General features: G+C 47.7%; 1 protein-coding gene across 13 annotated transcripts in view; it reads left to right on the top strand.

Moving 5' to 3' along the window:
* PLXNA2 (plexin A2) overlaps positions 1-25,149 on the top strand; it is a 3,799,727-nt gene that overhangs the window by 2,409,872 nt on the left and 1,364,706 nt on the right. For all 13 annotated transcript variants that reach the window (XM_068269767.1, XM_068269773.1, XM_068269774.1 and 10 more), the window contains one exon: positions 23,888-24,030. In XM_068269767.1, coding sequence (XP_068125868.1) covers positions 23,888-24,030 — 143 coding nt within the window. The remainder of the gene's footprint in view (positions 1-23,887; positions 24,031-25,149) is intronic.

Below are 25,149 nucleotides of genomic sequence, written 5' to 3'. Positions count from 1 at the left end.
AGAGCTGCAAAGGTAGTCAGCACAACAGCAATGCCTACTGAAGTGGGCAACACCTCAGTAGGACTTGGGGGGCAGGAGACATCTCCTACAAGTTCTGCTCCCTTTGGGAGGAACTCGGAGACCTCCAGAACATCAAACAAGACCTCAGGAACATCATTTTCCAAGTTTTCTAAGAAGGATTCTGAACTATCCATGTTACAGGGCAAAACTGGAACTTTATTTTGTGGACAGGGCAGATGTCCCAGGGAAGGTTCCACCATAAACTGAGACTGAATTTCATCATCATGAGCGGAACGTACAGGAATATTTACTGGAACACACACTGACTCCCTAACTTTAATCTCGCTGCACCCAGAATTCTGCGTAGCAGTCAAACTAGCTTGCAACTCCAAAACTGCAGAAAAACAGGTGAGTATAATGGCAATACCTAGACGAGCCTCTAGGGACACTGCAGGAGACTCTAAACAAGGCCATCTTAACTCATCCAGAGTACAGGGTGCAGAATCAGCATTTTCCTCAGAACAAGAAAGGGACTCACAAATGTCAGTGTGAGTGGAGATCATGTTTTCATTCATGGTACAGGGCAGATTCAGAGAAGGCTTCTCTGGGCAAAGCAAAGAGGCCTCAGCATCAGATTCGCAAAACCGAAGCGCTGTCTCACTCTTAGATTCGGCTAACCATGTCAAATCCGAGGAGTCAGAACGCAAAACTTGCGAATCAAAAATCGCTTTAGGTTGTGAAATTGACGCTTCCATAGCGCAAACCTCCGCGATCTGCGGGGCAGACTGTAAAGCGTTCAGGACAGAAACACTGGAGCAACTGCCTATTAAAGGATCCACAAAAGCTTTGGATTGGGGTAAAAAACCCGGAGACTGAACAACATCATGGTAAACATCAATAGGGAGTGTTTTATTCAGATGCTTGCGTCTTTTAGTTTTTCCCTTTTTTGCAACTTTGCATGTCTGCTGTTTAAAACCTGAAGTGGCAACAGGTACATTGAACTGATTGTCATACTGAAAGGTTTTGCATGGAAGGGAAAGATCAGCTGACTTATCAGCAGCTACACATTCAATCAGAGCAGGTGGTAAGCCAGGCAGTTTAAACCAGTGAGAGAATATCACTGCAAGAAACTGATACAGATTATCATTCCAAGAATTGTTTTTTAGCACATCATACGCCCAGGTGAACAAATCGCCTTTTAAGAGCACATAGGTAAACTGAAGAGCCGATGTGGACGGATCAGTAATCTGAAAGGTGGGATTCAGGCAAAACCTCACACATTCAGAGAGAAATTCCGCTTTGGTCTCTGAGTTTAGCCTTTTAAAGCTCTTAAAGACACAAGACCCAAACTCGACAAAATCGTACAAATCAGAAATTCCCTCTACACTGGGAATTTTGGTTGGGCTGGTCATACTGTAACGATTGTGGAATTCTCACCGTGATCAGCGCACAAGATGTGCGCTGACACCGCGGAAATCCTCCACAAGTGTATAATTTGCGGGAACCCAGCAAAAGGTGCAAAGCACCTGTAGAGGGAAATTCATGTCGACAGGGGGAGCGGTGGAGTGCAGAGGAACAGCTCCTCTGCCCTGCCACACATGCCAGACAGGAATTGCAGGAAGGGAAGAAACGCAGGGCAAGATAGCCCTGAAAGAGAGAGATGAAAGCAACAGAGGGTATGTGTGTTCACCAAACTAGTCGCCACCCTGCGACGATGAACACACAACCAGGAAGACAAAGCGAGAAGGCAATCGCCGGAGATGGCGATTGCTAACAGAGACACAAGACCGAATAAGCACAGATGAGGAATGTATGTATGTCCACCAATCTAGCCGCCAACCTGCGACGGTGGACACACAACAGAAGAAACCAAGTGAGAACGCAATCGCAAGAGAAGCGATTGCGGAAGAGAATGAGCACAGGGACAGATTGTATGTGTGTGCACCAAACTTAGTTGCCAACCCGCGACGGTGCATACATAACAGCAGATATGAAGTAGGAACGCAATCACGAGAGAAGCGATTGCCAGAGGTGACACAAGGCTACAGCAAGGCAGAGCACGAGAGTAACAAAGGCACAGCAAATCATACAATGAGGAGATACGGAAAATAACAAACGCTAGCTAAACGCGAACACCGCACTCATTCGCAACAGTGCACGCGTTTATGCATGGTCTCTACGTGATAAGCACAATAGAGACAAGCACGCCTAACTAACCACCGACAGACAAACATGAAACAGAGGACGCGAGCGCTTGCTTAACGGTTACCTCACTGAGCCTCCAGCAAGCGTTCGTAGCAGACAAGACAGACACACGAAAACAGGAACAGGCGAGAGATGGGATCCACAGCACCAGCGAAAGAGGCTAGTGCGATCCAGGGAGACAGAAGGATCCACAGCACTAGCGCAAGGCGAGTGCGATCCAGGCAGATAGAACAGAAGGATCCACAGCACTAGCGCAAGAGGCTAGTGCGATCCAGGAAGACAGAACAGAAGGGGCTACCAGTAACAACCGCTGTTCAGGTTAGCACCCAGACACACAGAACGATTTCCTGTCGACCACTGCTGGGACAGGACAATCGCAACAGACAAACAAAACAGATAAGCAATCCTAACTGCTTGACCTGAACAGTGGTCAAAAGTGGTCTGACCTGAATGCAGACCTGAACAGTGGTCAAAAGGCTGCCTGCCTGCGCAGGCAGCCGCGCGGATCCTCACACTGTGTGACCGGTTTCATCGCTCTCCTTCTAGCTAGTGTTAGGGGGGAAATATCCGCATATAGTTGAACTGATGCAGGAAATCCTGGAATAGATGAAAGACCTCTTGAAGCTTGCAATATCATATCTCTCATTTCTGGATGAAACAGGCACAACACTATATCTTTGGGCAATTCTGGGTTTCTTTGTTTTGCCAGTGCACGGTGTATTCTTACGATTCTAAACTGGGATACCTCAACTTGTGGAAGTAGAGTTGTGAAAATGTTCAATGCTGTCTCTTTAAAGAGAATCTGTACTCTAATATTCTTACACTAAAAAGCATACCATTCTATTCCTTGTTTTCTCCTGTGCCCCTCTGTGCTGTTTCTGCCACTCCCTGCTGCAATCCTGGCTTGAAATTAACAGTTTTAGGCAGTGTTTACAAACAAACTAACCAGCTTGTAATAGGCTCACATAAACAGAGTGTGTAAGTCATACAGAGTGTGCAGGGGGCCTGCAGAGGGTGTGTATTGCTTCTAACCAATCACAAGCAGCCCTGCACATTCCACACACTCAAGCTTTAGCCCGACAGACACGACAGAGGAAAGTAGATAAGATTTATTACAGAGACAGTGCAATTAGGAAAAGCTGCAGTAAGCCAGAGCACATTAGAACAGGCATAGGAACTTATAGGATAGAAGAAATAAGACTGAAAAATGTGTTACAGAGTCTCTTTAAGATCTGTTATTGTTTCTGAGAGGCCTTTTATTCTCAAATTGGCTCTGCAAGACCTATTCTCGAGGTCCTCCAATCTGAAGTCGATAAGCTCTAGTTTAGAGGAGTGATCGTCTATAATGACCTTGTCATTTTCTACAGTATCAGAAAAGTCATCTGTGCGGATCTCGAGGTCATTGACCCTTTTGCCTAAATCATTATAATTGTTATCATTTTGCCTAAACCCTTATACGCATTGTAAAGTATACTTGCCAGCTTGTTCTGCATGTGCTGCATCCTTTCTGCCTTCTGGTGAGTTGGTAACATGTCTGCCACTTTGTGCCTATACCGAGGGTCTAGTAGTGTGGCCACCCAGTACAGCTCATTCCCCTTGAGTTTTTTTATACGGGGGTCCCTCAACAGGCTGGACAGCATGAAAGACACCATCTGCACAAAGTTGGATCCAGACATACTATCCATCTCCTCTTGCTCTTCCTCAATGACATCAGGTAAGTCCTCCTCCTCTCCCCAGCCATGAACAATACCACGGGAACGTCGAGCAGCACAAGCCCCCTGCAATGCCTGCTGCGGTTCAGACTTGAAACGACAAAGACACAGGGAGATCGGGAGCCCGATCTGGTGTATTACCGTTGGACTAACGTCAGGTTATTAGTAGAGTAAGAGTAATACTCACAAGTGTGGGTTGCTGTAGGCAACCACTCGTCTCGGCATGTGGGGGGAGTACCGCCCTCACTCGGCCTTTTACCGTCCGGTATGGTCGTCACTCCAGGAAAATTCAGATATGCCAGGATGTTCCTGGTATCTGTGGATCCTCTGGGAGGATGTAGCATAAGCTTAGGGGTAGTTGGAGGCGCCCGTGTCGGATCGGGGGCCTTATGGTGGGGTTCCTGGGTTGTATGCATGTATGTGGACACTGATATTACAGCTCTATATTTATGGAGATAGCCTACCTTATTAGTAGTAATCAAACCGTATAAAAAGTTCAGAATTTTATTTCTGCTGCGGTTGTTCTTCTGCCGCAGCCTCCTCCTCCTCCAAAGAAACACCTTCCTCATCATCCGAGTCTGACTCCTCTTCCCCATACGACTCTTCCTCCTCCTCTCCCCTCTCTGCTGCCGCAGGTGTTGAGGAAACATCTGGCTCTGGTGAAAATTGCTCCCACGAACTCTTCTTGCCATAACTGTTCCTCTTCAAGCTCCTCCACAGCTTGATCCACCACTCTATGCACGGCACGCTCCAGGAAGTAAGCGTAGGGGACTGCGACTCACCAGGTTGGTCACCTCCTCAAACGGCCGCATGAGTCTGCATGCATTTCACATCAGTGTCCAGTTGTTGGGCCACAACATCCCCATCTCTCCAAATTGTGTCCTTCTTCTGTAATTGTACAGGTACTGGGTGACTGCTTTCTCTTGTTCTAGCAGGCGAGAGAACACGACCAGGGTCGAATTCCAGCAAGTCGGGCTATCACATATCAAGCGCCTCACCGGCAAGTTGTTTCTCCGCTGAATGGCTGCAATGCGTGCCATGGCCATGTAAGACCGCCTGAAATGCCGACACAACTTCCTGGCCTGCTTCAGGATGTCCTCTAAGCCTGGGTACTTTGACACAAATCTTTGAATGACTAGATTGAGCACATGTGCCATGTAGGGTACATGTGTCAGCTTTCCCAAACTCAAAGCCAAAATGAGATTGCTGCCGTTGTCACACACCACGTTGCTGATCTCCAGCTGGTGCGGGGTCGGCCACTGATCCACCTGTTTATTCAGAGCAGCCAGGAGAGCTGTTCCAGTGTGACTCTCCGCTTTGAGGCAAGACATGTCTAATATGGCGTGACACCGTCGTACCTGGCATGCAGCGTTGAATTACAGAATTACAGCGAGTCGGGCTATTGCAAATTAAGCGCCTCAATGGCAAGTTGTTTCTCTTCTGAATATCGGCCAAGCGTGCCATGGCCGTGTAGGACTGCCTGAAATGCCCACACGCCTTCCTGGACTTCTTCAGGACATCCTGTAAGCCTGGGTACTTAGACACAAATCTTTGAATTATTAGATTCAGCACATGTGCCACGCAGGGTACATGTGTCAACTTTCCCAAACTCAAAGCCGAAATGAGATTGCTGCCGTTGTCACACACCACGTTGACGTTCTCCAGTTGGTGCGGGGTCAGCCACTGATCCACCTGTTTTTTAAGAGCAGCCAGGAGAGCTGGTCCAGTGTGACTCTCCGCTTTGAGGCAAGACATGTCTAATATGGCGTGACACTGTCGTACCTGGCATGCAGCATAGGCTCTGGGGAGATGGGGCTGTGTAGCTGGAGAGGAGATGACAGCAGAGTTGAACTGCCACTCAGCCAAGGAGGAGGAGGACGACGACAGCGAAGAGGATGTAGCAGGAGGAGTAGGAGGAGAAGGAAGGGAGGTAGCAGGAGACCTGCCTGCAAGCCGTGGAAGTGTCACAAGTTGGTCCGCTGCACAGCCACATACTCCCTGCTTTCCATCGTTCACCAGGTTGACCCAATGAGCTGTGTAAGTAATGTAGCGGCCCTGACCGTGCTTGGCAGACCAGGCATCCGTGGTCAGGTGGACCCTTGACCCAACGCTGTGTGCCAGAGATGACACCACTTGCCTCTCAACTTCACGGTACAGTTTGGGTATTGCCTTTTTAGAGAAATTGTGGCCTGGTATCTTCCACTGCGGTGTCTCAATGGCCACAAATTTACGGAAGGCCTCAGAGTCCACCAGCTTGTATGGTAACAGCTGGCGAGCTAACAGTTCCGCCACGCCAGCTGTCAGACGCTGGGCAAGGGGGTGACTGGCAGAGATTGGCTTCTTCCGCTCAAAGATTTCCTTCATGGACAACTGGCTGCTGTGGGCAGAGGAGCAGGAATCGCTCAAGGGCAGAGGTGGAGTGGAGGAGTGTGGCTGAACACAACAGGTAGGTATATGCAGTGATGAGGTGGGTTCACTGAACACAAAAGGTAGGTACATGCAGTGATGAGGTGGGTGCACTGAACACAACAGGTAGGTATATGCAGTAATGGGTATTACAATGTTCACCTGTCACATGCACAGGTAGTCACTGAATGTGCTGGGGCTGGCAGTGGCACACACACACAGTATGAATTATCAAGGCTGTCTATGCAACACAAGTGTCAATAGGGGACACAGAAAAAAAAATCACAAGAACAAGATTAGCTCTCAAAAGAGCTGTTGTGGGATGCTATTTTAGCAATAAGAATCAGCCAGGAGCAAGCTAAGAAGCCTACAAGAGCCTAACTATCTTTCCCTATGAGAGTCTGCCAGCAGTTGTCCCTTCTCTCACTATTGCAGGCACACGAGTGAGTGTAATGGCCGGCGGTGCCATATGAGGTGGGGAGTGGCTCCAGGAGTAAGTGTAGCCTTATTGGCTACAATGTGCCTGCTGACTGTGATGTAGAGGATCAAAGTTGACTCTAATGGAGCATTATGGGGGCGAACCGAACTTCCGGGAACCGTTCGGGCCATCTCTAATTGTAGGATTGTGTATCAGCTGTCCCAAATAAATGTTTTTCTGTAAAGGTTATTATGCTGTTGTGTAACTTTCAGAGCAGAGAGGAAGTTCCGAGTGCCATTCATGGTGCTGAACAGGACCCAGGATGTTCTGAGATTTGTGCATTTTGGACTCTGGCCGACTGACTTTGGCCATTTTGCAAACTGGCCGGCCAATGTCAGAATTCTAGAATTAGACGATTTCTGGTTTTGGCTGTAACATATACACATGCAAGATGTTTTAAAGCACTTAATGCCTCCAATCTAGCAGTGCAATGTTACATCTGGCCTTAAAACGCTGCTGTCCGTCAAATCCTGATTTTTCCCCGGGACTTTTGGCGTGTATCCCACTCCGTCACGCCCCCCTCCAGGTGTTAGACCCCTTGAAACATCTTTTCAATCACTTTTCTGGTCAGAATTAATGTTTGACGTTTTTAAAGTTCGCCTGCTCATTGAAGTCTATTGCATTTCACAAAGTTTGCGCGAACCCGAACTTTTGCGGAAATTCGCAATCGAGGTTCACGAACCTAAAATCGGAGGTTCGAGCCATCTCTAAAAAAAACTAGTTTTTGAATGGTATATTGGTTTACCATGGCAAAAGCTACTGTTTGCTCTAGATCACAAACTAAGTCCCCGGTTTACGAACGCCCGAGTTACGAACGCCCGCCGACCTGCCGCGATGACGTCACGCTGCCGGGGACTACCTCTTCTGCTGCCGTTTTTAATGCAGAGTAGGCGCAGCGGAAGGTAGATAGAGGACATCTCACCCGTTCCACAGCGGTAGAAGGTCCCATCGTGCTGCGCGGCCTGTTCTCTCTCTCCGTCCACTGTTCCTCGGCGGCTTCTCATGCGTCGCATAATGACGCAATCAGGAGAAGTCCCCTAGTGGCGGCGCCTCCTAATGCGTCATTATGCGACGCATGAGAAGCCGCCGGAGGGACAGTGGATGGAGAGAGAGGACAGGCCGCGCAGCTTCCGGGCAGCACGATGGGACCTTCTACCGCCGTGGAACAGGTGAGATATCCTATATCTACCTTCCGCTGCGCCTACTCTGCATTAAAAACGGGGCAAAGGTGGTTGTCCCAACTTTAGGACAGATTCAGGTTAAGAACGAGCCGACAGTCCCTATCTCGTTCATTAACCGAGGACTACCTGTATAATCTATTTTGTTTCAACTGCAAAAACAACCAGTTTTTCAATGGTATATTGATTTTTCCTGTGCTCAAATGACACTCGAGCTGTATGGAAGGGGCTCAGGGCTGCCACCAACTACAAGCCCCCCCCCCCCCCCCCAAACATGCACCACCCAGCCTGGAACTAGCCGAAGAACTCGGCAAGTTCTACTGCAGGTTTGAGAGGCAGGAAGAACCGAAGGTTCACCTGGAACTGCCCAACACTCCTCCCCGCCTCAAGGAGAACATTATGAGCCCACCTCCTTCTCTAGGGGTGAGCGAGGCTGAAGTCCTGCAACTCCTGGCAAGGCTAAACACCAGGAAAGCCCCTGGACCAGACGGTGTGTCTCCAGCCTGCCTGAAAACCTGCTACAGGCAACTCGCTCCCGTTCTCTCCGCTGTTCGGGTGATGTTCGAGTTCGGCCGAACACCTGATGGTGTTCGGCCAAACCGTTCGGCCACATGGCCGAACTGAGAGCGCATGGCTGAACGTTCCCTGAACGTTCGGCTAGCGCTGTGATTGGCCGAACGGGTCACGTGGTTCGGACCCGAACGCGCTCTGATTGGCCGAACTGTCACGTGGTTCGGGTAAATAAATACCCGAACCACGTCATATCTACACCATTTGTCTGTGGGTTTAGCTTTGGGTAGGCAGGCAGGGTAGTTCGCGCTCCAGCCACGCTAGCCAGGGTCCCCCCAGTCATTGTGTCGCTGCTGGGAATAGTAGTACACCGCTCGCTCAGCCACACTATATAGCATTCTGTTTATTGCCACTCTGTGTACCTCGCTCAGCCACACTATATAGCATTCTGTTTACTGCCACTCTGTGTCTGCTGGGAATAGTAGTACACCACTCGCTCAGCCACACTATATAGCATTCTGTTTACTGCCACTCTGTGTCTGCTGGGAATAGTAGTACACCGCTTGCTCAGCCACACTATATAGCATTCTGTTTACTGCCACCCTGTGTACCTCGCTCAGCCACACTATATAGCATTGTGTTTATTGCCACTTTGTGTCTGCTGGGAATAGTAGTACACCGCTCGCTCAGCCACACTATATAGCATTGTGTTTACTGCCACTCTGTGTACCTCGCTCAGCCACACTATATAGCATTCTGTTTACTGTCACTCTGTGTCTGCTGGGAACAGTACTACACCGCTCGCTCAGCCACACTATATAGCATTGTGTTTACTGCCACTCTGTGTACCTTGCTCAGCCACACTATATAGCATTGTGTTTACTGCCACTCTGTGTCTGCTGGGAACAGTAGTACACCGCTCGCTCAGCCACACTATATAGCATTGTGTTTACTGCCACTCTGTGTCTGCTGGGAACAGTAGAACACCGCTCGCTCAGCCACACTATATAGCATTGTGTTTACTGCCACTCTGTGTACCTTGCTCAGCCACACTATATAGCATTCTGTTTACTGCCACTCTGTGTCTGCTGGGAACAGTACTACACCGCTCGCTCAGCTACACTATATAGCATTGTGTTTACTGCCACTCTGTGTACCTTGCTCAGCCACACTATATAGCATTGTGTTTACTGCCACTCTGTGTCTGCTGGGAACAGTAGTACACTGCCGCTCACTCAGTCACCGCATTACTATATAGCATTGCTGGGATCTGTAGTACTCTGCTCACCCACCCATACCATTGTACTGCCAGTCACTGTGTATATTGCTGGGATCTATAGTACTTCACTCACCGTCAACCACTATATAGCATTGCGTACTCTGCCAGTCAGTGTGTATATTGCTGGGATTATTAATACTCCACTCAACGTCAACCACTATATGAGCTCACCATGAGTTCCTCAGAGACCTCCGCTGTGAGCAGCACTCCCAACAACAGCAACAGCCAATGCCCCACGCAAGCTATAACATCCACCCCAGCAGCCAGTGGTCAGCAGCAGCCCTCCCCGGAGGAGAACGTTGTGTCCATCGGTCCGGCGCCAGAGCGATTATTGAGGGCTGCCATTGAGGAGATGATGGGGCCTGATGTGGAGGAGGAGGTCGGGCTCAGGCCAGCATCCCAAGTTAATGTTGAGGATGATGAGGGGTCTGTGTCTGGGGATGTTGGGGTGGCAGAGGTGGTGGGTGGGTCAGACTCAGGAGAAGAGTTGTATGATGAGGATGATGATCGGGACCATCTGTATGTGCCTCAGAGTCCGACCCCGGAAAACATGTTGTATCGTGTGTTTAGGTACTAAAATCTGCGTTCCCACTTCCCAGTACTGCCCGGGTCCACGGATCCATATAATTTTTTGGGCAGCACTATCAAACTGTGGTACTATGAGTGAGTTGCCATGGTCCTTCTGTGCTGTCACACTCACCGTCTGTCTGCAGATGGATTGTTCAACACAGCTACGCCATCTGACATGTAGTCCTTGACCATCTTCTCCAGGCGATTGGTGTTGGAGGACGTGGAACACCAATCGCCTGGATTGCTGTTCTGTGGGCTGCTGCATGGGTGTCAGAAAATGTTCCCACTCCAAGGACACTGCCAATACCATTCCCTTTTGGGCACTAGCAGCAGCTTGTGTTCTTTGCTGCCCTCCTGGTCCTCCTGGGTTTGCTGAAGTCAGTATGTCGGCGTACAACTGGCTAGAGAAGGAGGAGGATGTCAATCTCCTCTCTAAAGTCTCCATCCTCAAGGGCCTGCTGGAATTGTTCCATTTTTGACCTGTCTGACACTTTCTTCAATCAGTTTTTTAACATTGTGTTTGTATAAACTGGGTATAAACCCAGTAATTGGTGTTGTCCAGAATAATGAATAATAATGAATAGGGAATAATGCGCGGGCCGCGTTCAATGCAGTCTAGCATGAATTGAGCCATGTGTGCCAGAGAATCCTGCCAGACTCCTCTGTCTTCATGTTCTTGTGAGCGTTGTGATTGTTGTGATGCACCATATTCGTCACCAGCATCACTTTCTTCCTCTTCTGCTGTCCATTCCCGCTAAATTGTGGAAGTCCAATGTGCACCGCTCTGTCCCTCGGCAGTGGGGGCATCCAATTCCTGCTCCAACTCCAGCTGTTCCTCGTCCTGTTCTTTGTCATAGCTGGGACCAGCGTTTCCTGAGGCAGGTTGCCTGATGTTGGTATCATCACGCTGATCGTTTTCATCTTCAGATTCCCCCACTTGCATCATGCCAGCGGTTTCCATCTTCAACATTGATTTCTTCAGTAAACACAGCAGTGGTATTGTAATGCTGACTGTAGAGTTGTCACTGCTCAGTCACAAGCAACGTGGATTGCTCAAAATTTTGGAGGACTTGGCAGAGATCCAACATGGTGGCCCAATCAGATCCACAGAAGCTTGGTAGCTAGCTGCTGGAATGCGCCTCGGCACTGCGCAAAAGCGTGCTAGCATGTGCAGCGTAGAATTCCAGCGCGTAGGGAGGGACATCACCCAGCGAGCGATGGTGCGCTACATTGAAGCGCTCCTGCATCTCTTGGTGAGGCCTTCAGAAGCGGTACTGGACTTTAAAAAATGTTTTTTTTTTCCTTCAACAGAAGATCTGCCACGTTGGAGTGAGGAGGACGCCGCCGACCCCGACACCAAGCTGAACCCCGGGGAACTCCAAGCAGAGGATCTTCAGGAACCCTCAAGGCTTTGAGCAAGCTGAGGAGGATCAGCAGTCCCGACGAGACCTCTCCTCATATGTGACTGTGTGCAGTGGAGTAGAGCTCCCCAGAACAACCTCTCACTTGTCACTTTGTCACTGGTCACTTTGTCACTTTGTCACTTTGTCATTTTGTCACTTGTCACTTTGTCACTTGTCACTTTGTCACTTGTCACTTGTCACTTTGTCATTTTGTCACTTTGTCATTTTGTCACTTTGTCAGTCACTTTGTCACTTTGTCACTTTGTCACTGGTCACTTTGTCACTTTGTCACTTGTCACTTGGTCACTTGTCACTTGGTCACTTGGTCACTTGTCCAGATGATCTCGGTACACCTCCTGCGATTCAAATTCCTGCACACATTGCTCTGGGATTTGGGTGTGATGAATGATGCATCTAACTGGCCACCGGAGGCAATTAAGGCCTTCAAAACATTGAAAGCAGCTTTCTGTTCCGCCCCCATTTTGCGTCATGTTGAGTTGTTGACGTCATGTTCATCCTCTGCCTCGCCTTGCATTTCAGTGCGAGGTGCATTTTCCACAGAAAAAGGTTGTGAATCCGGGCACAACATTTGTGGCTGTTCCATTGACCTTTCACAGGTAGAAGATTGTGGGGGTGGGAATAGCTCCTCCGAATAGCCCATTGTGTCCTGAAAACTACTCATTGCATTGCTTTGCGCACGCATTTTTTTTGTCCTCATGCAAGGCCTGAGTTGCGCCTGAAAGCGTGGCCTTCTCCTCCTGCGCCTCCTCCTGTTCCATCACGTCTGCTGCTGCTGGGTTAGCGTTGCCGCCCGGTCCCTGTTTATTGAACCTCTTATCTTTATTACATTTATGACTGCATGGTGGTACAAAGCATGCTATCCGCACGCTTCTTGTCCTCATGCAAGGCCTGGGTTGTTGTGTCTCAAAGCGTGGCCTTCTCCTCCTGCGCCTCCTCCTGTTCCATCACGTGTGCTGCTGCTGGTGCTGGTTTAGCGTTACCGGTCCCTTTTCCTGGAACCTCTTCTCTGTATTACATTTATGACTGCATGGCGACAAAAAGCATGTTACCTGTGCAAAGAAACATGACATTTTCCACATTTAAAAGACAGTTTTTCCTTTGAAACTTTACAATCAATTTTCTCAAAAACTATAAGCTCTTTTTCAAATATTTTTTTTCCTCTTGTACCCACTCCCAAGGTGCACATACCCTGCAAATTTGGGGTATGTAGCATGTAAGGAAGCTTTACAAAGCACGAAAGTTCAGGTCCCCATTGACTTCCATTATGTTCGGAGTTCGGCGCGAACACCCGAACATCGCGGCGATGTTCGGCGAACGTTCGCGAACCCGAACATCTAGGTGTTCGCCCAACACTACTCTCCGCCATCTTCACCAAATCACTAAGTGAAGGAATAGTCCCCAGATGCTTCAAGAGGTCGACCATCATACCTGTCCCTAAGAAACAGGGAGCCTCTGAGCTGAACAACTTTAGGTCGGTAGCCCTTACGTCCATCATAATGAAAACTCTGGAGCGAGCGGTCCTTTCCAACCTCAAGACCTCCACCCTGCCCTTTCTAGACCCCCATCAGTTCGCGTACAGGGCAAACAGGTCCACTGACGATGCAATAAACATCTGCCTGGAGTTCATCTATGACCACCTGGACAGACCAGACACGTACGCCAGAATACTACTCCTGGACTTTAGCTCGGCGTTTAATACGATTTGTCCACGCATTCTACAAGAAGAACTAACCACACTTGGTGTGCACCCAAGCCTGCGCCCCTGGATCACAGACTTTCTCACCAACAGGACCCAATCTGTCAGGCTGGGTGAGATCCACTCACAAATTATGACCACGAACACAGGGGCCCCTCAGGGCTGTGTCTTGTCTCCACTGCTGTACTCCCTCTACACAAACAATTGTAGATCCAAGGCAGATTTGGTCAAGGTCATTAAGTTCGCCGACGACACCACCATTGTTGGTCTCGTCACCAAGGACAACATCTAGGAGTACTGTCAGCAGGTGGAGAGAATCTGTCACTGGTGCAAGGAGTACAGGCTAGTGCTCAACGCGGCAAAAACTGTTGAGCTAATTGTTGATTTCAGGAAATCCGCTCCCACCCCACCCCACCTCCAATTCACATTGATGGTACGGAAGTGGCCAGAGTGCCTTGCGCCTGTCTCCTGGGCACCACCATCTCCAGTGACCTCAGCTGGAGGCCCAAAATCACCGCAACACAAAGGAAAGCCCAACAGAGACTCTACCTCCTTCGTCAGCTGAGGAAGTTCGGCATGGCCCCAGAGATCTTGACCAGCTTCTACTCCGCCACCATTGAAACGATTCTCTGCTCTTCCATCCTGGTCTGGTACTCCGGCTCCACCGCCAGCAACAGGCTCACACTTCAGAGGGTCATCAGGGCAGCGGAGAGGGTGATTGGAAGACCTCTCCCTGCACTCGACCTCCTACATAAGAGAAGGCTGAGAGTGAGGGCGCTGAGGATCGCTAATGATCCCTCTCACCCAGGCCACCGCTACTTCTGTCAGCTCCCACTGGGACGGAGGCTTCGGGCCATCTCCACAAGGACTGCCAGACACAGTAACTCTTTCTTCCCCTCGGTCGTCAGCCTCCTTAATTCCCTTCACATACTCCCATCAGCAAACAAAAACTAATTGTTAATTGGCCTGTCTATGACTTTTGAAACCGTTACGAGCAATGTGAAACCACTGACCTATTATGTAACGCAAATGTATTACAATAATGTAGATGTAACTGCTTGTCCTCTGTGTGTATAGTGTTTAAGTGTCAACTTTTCTGTTCTTGCTGTTCTATACTACCTATCATTGTTCTCTGAGCTATTATGTACTGTGCCAAACCCAATTCCGGGCATGACCCAGTCGTGCTTGGCGAAATAAAGAATTCCTGATTCCTGATTCCTGATTAACATGGTGAAAGCTACTGTTAGCTATAGATCACAGACTAAAGCTTCTAACTTCAAACAGTTTTCACTAGTTTAGTTAGGGGACTACTATTGTCTGTTTTATTTTGACTACAAAAAACAACCAGTTTTTGAATGGTATATTGGTTTACCATGGCGAAGGCTACTGTTAGCTCTAGATTACAAAATAAAGCTTCTATCTGCAAACAGTTTTCATTGACGCTTCCATTTACACCTCAGAACATAGTTTCTGGGTCATTATTATTTTTTTTATTATTATTTATTGTATTTATAAAGCGCCAACATATTACGCAGCGCTGGATTACAATGATTACTATAGTCAATTTTGTTTCAACTGCAAAAACAACCAGTTTTTGAATGGCATATTGGTTTAACATGGCAAAAGTTACTTTTAGATTAGCTCTAGATCACAAACTAAAGCTTTTATCTGCAAACAGTTTTCACTGAAGCTTCCATTCACCCCTCTGGACATAGTTTAGAGTTCATTTCATTGACTACTATAGTCAATTTAGTTTCAACTGCAAAAATGGCCCGCATTGGAGTTGGCAACACCACCACCACCCCCGCCCCGAATGGCAGGCAGGCCTGCTGCCAGCCTTCCACCTGCTAAAATAACATTTATTCAACAATATTATTGAAAACTTCTAAAGAGAACCACATTGAAATGTTGTATTTTTTTTTAAATTCCTCATACATAACTTTGACAAATTGTCTAAAAAAAAAAAATTGCAGACTGGCAGTTCACACATACCACAACCACCTCTCACTTCTCATTCTTGTAAGAGTGGTAGTTCAAACATAGGCACTAGATCTCCTCCAAAGACACCCTGATGGGATGTCAGGTAGCCTGTATGCTACTGCTGCTAGCCTGCCACTGACAAGCCTCCACTGCATGGCTTTGCATTGGAGTTGGTGACACCACCACGAATGGCAGGCAGGCCTGCTGCCAGCCTGCCACCTGCTGAGGTAACATTTATTCAAAAATATAATTGAAAATTTGTAAAAAAAAAACAAAAAAAACCCCAAAACATTGAAATGTTGTATTTTTTTTTATTTTGTATTTTTTTTTATTTCTCATACATAACTTTGACAAATAGGATAAACATAAAAACAAACAGCAAACAAAAAACTTGCAAGGGTGGCAGACTGGTAGTTCACACATACCACCACCTCCTCTCCCTTCTCATTCTTGTAAAAGTGGCAATTCAAACATAGGCACTAGATCTTCCTCAAGGATACCATGATGCAGTATCAGGTAGTCTGCATGCTATTACTAGCCTTCCACTGGCAAGCCTCTACTGCATTGGAATTGGTGACACCACCACCACCATTTTTTTATAAATGACTTTGTAAATTTTTTAAATAAAATAACTTTGACAAATAGGCTCAAAAAATTAGGGTGTAGACTGAGCCTGTCTGCTTCAGTTGAGCGCATATGCAGCACACATAAGGGCCCTGTTAGCGCTCAATCTCGTTAATGCAGCGTTTGGTCTGTCAGTGTGAAGCGGGCATCAGTGTGAAGCGGGCATAACCCTTACATTACCACTCTGGACATTTAAAAGCAGCCCTTTATTCCATCAATTTAGGAATGTACTGTGATTTCTGCCCTTTAGGGTTTAAAACCCGACTCTGTGTCAACTCCGTAATTTTGGTGGGACTTTTGGCATATATCCCCCTCTGGCCCCTGTCCAGGTGTTAGACCCTTTGAAACAAGCTTTCCATCACTTTTGTGGCCAGAAACAGTCTTTGTAGGTTTTGCAATTTGCCTGCCGCTTATGGCAGTTCGCCTGCTTCGCGCAAACTCAAACTTTTCCAGAAGTTCGAGTTTGCCGTTCGAGAAACCCAAAATTTGATGTTTGCAACATCTCTACTGAAGGAATGGGTATAGTTCTGATAGTTCTTCTTTCAGTATTAGGTGCAGTACAGTTATTAACAAACAAGCTGGACTCTGGAGGACTAAAAGTACTTTGCAGTCTACACAATTCTAACTTATGTACATCTGCAGTAAATAAATAACATAGCTAACAATTTTCTTAGTAGCTGACAATACAGTTTAGATAGATAACATGCTTGTGTAAGTAGTGTAACTACACCCACTTCTACCTAACCACTTCCACACACAAGATAGCTTACAAATACAGTGGTGCACACAATACACCCTATAAATCACAGTTCTAAGTTGGGAAGACCTAACTACCAGCTATCTCTCCCTGAAGCATACCTGCTATCATACAGGGAACTCAAGATGGAGTGAAAAATCCCTGCCTCCTTCACCCTTTATATTTGCCTGTCGGGTCCTGTAGCTTTTAAGACATGATCCCTGCACTTTTATTGGTCATATAGGCTGCCTGTCACTTGATAATTTCTCGCCTATACTTGTGCCACAGCTGACCTAGAGTTTTGCTGAACCCCAGCACTGAAATGACACCCTAATAGCCAAATTCCAACACCCAATTTAATCACTGGTGCACCATAGATGCAAACTTTCATTACAGTCTATGGTGGCAGCTAGTTCAAACAGTCTGTGCAAATTAACTTACTTGTGACGGTTCTACTTCTAGGAGTTACAGGGAGTAGATATAGGAAGCAGGCACTGTCAGTCTCTCTCTATGTGCCGAGCTGTGGTGAAGGGATGCTGCCTGATTGGATGGCAGAAGAAACAGCACTGTGCCATGTCATTGTGTTTGAAGCAGAGAAAAATAAGACAAGGGGATACATGGCAGTGGCTGCAAGCCAGGTAACTAGAAATGAAGGTGTTGGGGGGGTTGGGGGCCCTGGGGCACCTATTATTCTAATAGCAATCAGTGTGTGACGGCTGGGGTGGGAGGGATGTAGGGGCGCACTTTGGTGTCTCAGCCTTGGGTGCTGGAGGGCTAGGGTCTAGACTGCTGGACCTTGTGCATTACACTTAGCCTGAGCACCCATATGGCGCTGGCAGTAGGGGGAGAGAGTAATAGGAGGGGTGGAGGAAATGCACTTTGGTCAGCTGGGCTCTGTCCAAATGGCGCTGACACTGCAGCATCATAGAGGGAAGAGACAGGACTGACACATGAGCCCCTCTAGTAGCAATGGTCCATGCAAAGCCCCCCTCCCCCACTGCTTCTAAGAGATAAGTGTGAAGAAACGCGGAAAAGCCGCCGCTTCTCAGGGTCAGGCGGCTGTTTCCGCGTCACAACGCAGAAAAACCGCCGCATGCCGCATAGGCAGAGCGCCGGAATCCGCATTGGGAGCGGTGGAATCCGCATTGGAACTGGCGGACTTGCCGCATGGGCTGAGTGTGGGGAAGCCGCCGCTGGTGTAGTGAGCGGTGCGGCAGCTCCCACGCTCGGTCCGATGGATACATTGCAAGACAGTACTGGTGTGGCTGGGACTGATAGTCCACCAAGATTCAGAGTGACACACGCGCGTGCGCGCAGAGGCAGAGCTTATATAACAGCCAGAAGTGAGTCAGCTGACCCGGCTGGTCAGCTGACATTTTCCACCACTCTCATTGGTCCAGCAATTAGGGAGGGGCCTGGAGAGTGTTCTGGTATATATACTGCTGGCTGCTCAGTTGCTGGTTGTCTGGCGTTGCGATCACAACGTGGAAGCACGCAGACCTGAGTCAGATCCGAAAGTGTGCCGGGACCAGCTGGAGCTGTAATCCTACACTTAGCTAGATTTCTTGATAGTTTAAAGTACTAGTTTGATTGTGATTATCTGTTATGACCTTCTGCCTGCCTGACCATTCTCCTGAACTCTGATCCTGTACTTTGTCTTTCTGATACTCTGTTGCCGAATCCCGGCTCGTCTTTAGACTCTGCATCTGCCTTCTGATCTTGTACCTCAATATTTCTGATACCCTGTTGCCGAACCCTGCCTGTACTTTAGACTTCGCCTCTGCCTTCTGAGTCTGTACTTTATCTGTCCGTGTGGTTACGACCTGGCTAGTCCGGCCTCGAGAACTGACCTTACTATTAGAGGCGGTTCCCAGTCCTGATAGTGACACTCCCTGTCATTCTCGTTCTGTCATTCCTTCTCTCAGCCTGACTCCTCCCTCCGGGAGAGTCCAGAAGGAATTAGGCAGTACTCCTTACTGCTCTGAGGCCCAGGCCTCCCATTTATTACTGTTTGCACCAAACACTCTACTCAGGTGTCCAGAGGTTAGTTTGTATATCGGATTATCGGTGATACTGCAGATCATCTATAATCTGGTATATATCTGTATTCCCAGTGATACTGCAGATCACCGGTAATCAGATCCTCTCTGTGCTACACCGATCGTTACAGAACGCCAGACCAAAAAACAGATGGACGCACGCGCTGACCCTCTGGGTGCGCTTGCCACTTCGGTGGATAACATCCATCAAGCACTGGGCCAGCACAAAGCATTAATTGATGCCCTATCAGGCTCTGTGCGAACCCTCCAGACGTCAGTTGATTCGGTGCGATCTCCTCTTAGTGATGACATACGTATGCCCGTACCTGATAAATTTTCCGGCCACAAGTCTGACTTTCGGAATTTTAAGAGTAGAGAGTTATCGTATTTTGAGTTGAGACCCCGATCCTCGGGGACTGAGACCCAACGGGTCATCTTTATTATTATTATTTACCTATATTTTGTATCCACAGTTCTGTAACTACCAGGCTAGCAGCACCCATTGTGCTATCCTGTTTTGCATGGTAAGTATTTAGTTTAGTTTTGCATATGTTTTGCATCTGTCTGATTGCTGAGTGTGTATTTGAGCTATTTAAGCGGTGCATATGAGGTGGTGAGTCATTCAGATGCGGCCCATATTGGTGAGCGCTTGCTTTGTTTCCTGCCATCTTTATTAAAACCTTGCTATCTGGTGACTCCCAGACCTGGGCGTACAATTTGCCTGCCGGTGACTTAGCCCTTACCTCTGTGGAGGAATTCTTTAAAGCCATGGCAGTAATTTACGATGACCCAGACCTTGCCTCGACTTCTGAGCGGAAGCTCAAGCTTTTACGTCAAGGCAAGGGTCTGGTCGAAGATTACGCGGCCGAATTTAGGAGGTGGTCAGTTACGGCCAGGTGGGACACGTACGCCCTGTTAGATTATTTTTTGTCAGGGCTATCCGATGAGGTCTCTGATCTGATGCTAAGTCAGCCCGAGCCCAAAACAGTCGATGAGGTCATCTCAGCGGCCATCCGAATTGACCGCAGGCTGCGCTACCAAAAACAGACCAGGGGTAGTCAATGAGTCAGAGTAGTGTCTTACGCTACACCTCAGGTAGCAGCACCTTCCTCAGTCTCATCTGCTCCAGTCTTACCTCCACCCGAGCCTATGCAGATAGGTCGATCAAAATTGTCCCAGGTGGAGCGAAGGCGGAGGATGACGGAACAGTTGTGCCTGTATTGCGCTGAGGGGGGGCATAGGGTACGAAACTGTCCTAATAAGCCGGGAAACGCTACCGCCTAGGAGTTGTAGGGGGTAACACCCTAGGCGCACATCTCATACCCCTAAAAGAAAAACGTTTGCTCCTTCCATGTACGATTACATGGGGGGACAAATCTGAAGCCACAGAAGCCTTTGTTGATTCAGGCTCAGCGGCTAATTTTATGAGTTCCGAGTTTGCAGTGAAATTGGGCATTCCACTCTCCCCAGTAAAATCACCTATCCAGGTTACTGCCGTGGACGATTCCCCGCTACAAAGGGACCGTCCACTGTCTCAGACACCAGAGGTGGAAGTCACTATTGGGGTACTGCATAGGGAGAGATTAAGCTTTTTTGTTTTACACATGACCACCTCCACAATTGTCTTAGGTATGCCCTGGCTGCAGCTTCATTCCCCACTGATCAGTTGGGCTGCAGGACAATTAACCAGTTGGTCAGACTTCTGTTCCCAGCAGTGTCTAGGGAAAGTGACATTAGGTCAGACCAAGATTTATGTGGAGGGTGTTCCCGAACAATACTCAGAATTTTCAGATGTATTCTGTCCCAAGGCGGCTGATAAGCTACCTACGCATCGCCCTTTCGATTGCCCCATCGATCTCCATGCCGGTTGTATGCCCCCCCGGGGTCACCTGTATAATTTGTCTGGACCCGAGAAAATGTGGCTATGCAGGAGTACATCCGCGACAATCTAGCCAAAGGGTTCATTCGCCCCTCCCGGTCACCTGCAGGGGCCGGTTTCTTTTTCGTTAAGAAAAAAGACGGAGGTCTTCGACCTTGCATCGATTACCGTGGCCTGAATAAAATCACGGTGAAGAATCGTTATCCGTTACCATTGATAGACAATTTGTTCACACAGGTCACAAACGCTAAGCTCTTCTCAAAGTTAGACCTGAGGGGTGCATACAACCTGATCCGCATTAGAAAGGGCGATGAATGGAAGACAGCCTTCAACACACCCGACGGGCATTACGAGTACTTAGTGATGCCCTTCGGGTTGTGCAATGCGCCAGCCGTCTTCCAAGAATTAATCAATGAGGTTTTTAGGGAGGTGTTGGGTAGATTTGTCCTGGTATACCTCGACGATATACTGATCTATTCCAACAACCTCTCTGAGCACAGGATCCACGTTAAATTTGTGTTGGACAAATTGAGACAAAATATGCTTTATGCCAAGGTGGAAAAGTGTATTTTTGAGGTGACCACCGTCACATTTTTAGGGTATGTAATCTCCACCTCAGGCCTGTCGATGGATCCTGCCAAGGTCACAGCTGTCTTGGAATGGCCATAGCCAGTGGGGTTGAAGGCTCTTCAAGATTTTTGGGCTTTGCGAACTACTATAGGAGGTTCATAAAGAGGTACTCCACGATAATTGCCCCCCTTACCAGTCTCACAAAGAAGGGGGCAGATACCAACCACTGGTCCCCTGAGGCTGTGGCAGCCTTTTCTCATCTGAAAAAATTGTTTTGCTCAGCACCTATTTTGAGACATGTAGACACATCCTTTCCCTTTATTGTGGAGGTTGATGCCTCGGAGGTTGGGGTGGGGGCGGTGCTGTCTCAACGGTCAGGGTTGCAGGGCAGATTACATCCATGCGCTTATTTTTCCCGTAGGTTTTCACCGGCAGAAAAAAACTACGATATAGGCAACCGGGAACTTCTTGCCATTAAATTGGCGTTTGAAGAATGGCGCCATTGGTTAGAAGGGACAGAACATACGATCACGGTTTACACCGATCACAAGAATTTGGAATACATCGAGGGGGCTAAGAGACTAAGTCCCCGTCAGGCCCTTTGGTCTTTATTTTTTACGAGGTTCAGATTTATAATCACGTACACCCCAGGCAGCAAGAACATCAAGGCAGATGCCCTGTCCAGATGTTTTGAACCAGAGACAGCACAGCCCCCCGCTCCTGAGTCCATCGTCCCGCAGAGGTTAGTATTAGCAGCTACAGAGACCTGGGAAGATTGGGCAGAGGTTCTGGGTCCCTTTCAGCAGGATGTCCCTGAGGGAAAACCTGAGGGGGTCATGTTTATCCCACTACCATTTCGTCTACAGGTTCTGCAAATGTTTCACGCCCATAAGAATGCTGGTCACCCTGGAGCTGCCAGAACGCAGGATCTGATTGCCAGGTGTGCTTGGTGGCCTTCTATGGCAACAGACTGCAAGAAATATGTCAGGGAATGTGCGGTATGTGCTAAAAGTAAACTCTCCCGGCTGGCACCTATAGGAAGGTTACAGCCTTTGCCCACCCCGAGTGAGCCATGGACCCACCTGTCCATGGATTTTGTGGGGGAATTGCCCAGGTCTAAAGGCATGTCGGTCATTTGGGTGGTAGTCGACCGCTTTAGCAAAATGGCCCATTTTGTGCCCCTGAAAGGACTCCCCTCGGCTCAGGAACTGGCCGAATTATTCATCATTCACGTTTTCCGGCTGCATGGCATTCCGGAAAACATCGTGTCAGATAGGGGAGTCCAATTTGTGTCTGGATTTTGGAGGGCATTTTGTCATCTAATGGGCATGGAGCTGTCATTCTGCCGAACCCTGCCTGTACTTTAGACTTCGCCTCTGCCTTCTGAGTCTGTACTTTATCTGTCCGTGTGGTTACGACCTGGCTAGTCCGACCTCGAGAACCGACCTTACTATTAGAGGTGGTTCCCAGTCCTGATAGTGACACTCCCTCTTGAGTGTTATTCTCGTTCTGTCGTTCCTTCTCTCAGCCTGACTCCTCCCTCCGGGAGAGTCCAGAAGGAATTAGGCAGTACTCCTTACTGCTCTGAGGCACAGGCCTCCCATTTATTACTGTTTGCACCAAACACTCTACTAAGGTGTCCAGAGGTTAGTTTGTATATCGGATTATCGGTGATACTGCAGATCATCTATAATCTGGTATATATCTGTATTCCCAGTGATACTGCAGATCACCGTTAATGAGATCCCCTCTGTGCTACACCGATCGTTACAATAAGCTACACTGTTATTGAACTGGTAGATTCCCCACAACTCTTCACAAGGTATCTTCAAGCTCCTTTAACTTATGTTGGAGATGCAACCGAAAAATCGGAATACAAATTTATATTTGCTGGTAGTCACCAGAAACCTAATGAACATTACAGAGTATTTTATTAGATCACATTTATGTATTGCTCTATTGTAAGTTGACAACTACATAGTGATGAGCAACGGATGAATTTCCGAATAGGTTTTATTCAGAATTTATCGAGGTAATTAGCACACGGGAGGGTTAAACTTACCCAGGAGCCTTCTGCTTTAATCCGTACCATGGCGTGTCACGGACACGTGACTGCCACACTTCCTCCTTTCGGGTTGAAGGAGAAAGTGCGTTAGTCACGTGACCGAGAATTGGAATGCAGCGTTGGACGCACCGTGGGATGGATTAAAGCAGAAGTTTAACCCCCCCCCCCCTCCACACTCAGGTGTGCTAATTACCTGCATGAATACCGGATAAAACCTATTTGGAATTCATCCGTTGCTCATCCCTGCAACTACACCATTTTATTTTGTTTATTTGTTTGTTTTTTGTATGATAACATATATATCCATTTTCTCTTCCCCCTTCTCTTCCTATACATTTATATGCTTTCCTTTCATTCCTAAAAAAAACTACTTCCTGTTAGTGTATTACTTTTAGTTTTATTATATTGGGGAAAACAGCTAAATCATTCCAAACTACGGTTCTTTGCAGTAATTAACTGATTTGCAAAACTAAAGAATTTTATCATTAACTGTCCACACTAAATTAATTATTTACCTTTTTTGTCATGATTATCAGCTTTTGCAGAGCTACAGACTGACATCAATGAATTAACCAGTGACTTGGATCGCTCAGGAATCCCTTATTTGGATTATCGTACCTATGCAATGCGAGTACTATTTCCTGGCATGGAAGATCACCCTGTACTACAGGAACTAGAGGTTAGCAATAGCCCATTGTTCCACATATAAATGCTGTAGAAATCCACTGCATGACTGCATTGAGCTGTGTAATTTCTGGCTGGAACTAGTTGTTGTCCTACCCCAGTCTCTTATCAGTTTGGATGTTACACAGCTTTCACAGATTGATTTAGAGTATGGACGTTTAAAGCGTTTAAAGGAGTCATCAGCCAAACTAAGTCCCCCGACCCCCCTGCTCTACTTACCCGGGGCTTACTCCAGCCCATTGCAGATGACACTCCCACGCCTCAGCTCCGCTCTCATTCCTTTGGCCCAGGGTTCCCACCACTGCAGAGGGAGACCTCGAGGTCGTCTCTACTGTGTCTGTGCGAGAGCCGCTGTCAATCAAGCGCACATTGTCCGCGGTGTATTGCACAGGCAGAGAACTACTATACCTGCGCAGTACACTGCAGACAATGTGGACTTGATTGACAGTGGTGCTTGCGCAGGTGCACTATAGGAAGTTGCCCTCTTCACGGGCAGGAGCCCCAGGCCGAACTGCAGAGAGCGGAGCTACGGTGTGGGACATGTCATCTGCAATGGGCTGGAAGAAACTCTGGGTAACTAGAGTGGGGGGACTTGGTTTGACTGATGACTCATTTAAGGAATTTATTGGCTTAAGTCAGATGTACAAGGATGTACATCTTGAATACAGCAGTAAAGCAGGAATATGAATATAATTGCAGATCTTGATATAGTGGCTTTGCAATCAGATGACAGCACTTCTAAACTGAACTAAGCTTGGCATCAGAAAGCTGCCATTAGAAGTCAGTTAAACTAGCTAGAATAGTAAAGTCAAAGTACACGTAAAACTAGGGATCAATCTTATATAGAGAAAGATCTCCAGCTTAGCAAAGGTTTATCAGTCACAAACACAAAATCACCTGTGTAATCATACATATGATTGTTATCAGTCACAAACACAAAATCACCTGTGTAATCATACATATGATTGTAATCTCCATCATACAGGGAGTGCAGAATTATTAGGCAAATGAGTATTTTGACCACATCATCCTCTTTATGCATGTTGTCTTACTCTAAGCTGTATAGGCTCAAAACTCTACTACCAATTAAGCATATTAGGTGATGTGCATCTCT

The sequence above is a fragment of the Hyperolius riggenbachi genome, chromosome 2 (genome assembly GCF_040937935.1).
Source record: "Hyperolius riggenbachi isolate aHypRig1 chromosome 2, aHypRig1.pri, whole genome shotgun sequence".
Taxonomy (NCBI): Eukaryota; Metazoa; Chordata; class Amphibia; order Anura; family Hyperoliidae; genus Hyperolius; species Hyperolius riggenbachi.
The sequence above is the reverse complement of the archived record's forward strand: the minus strand, read 5'-3'. Positions and strand labels throughout refer to the sequence as shown.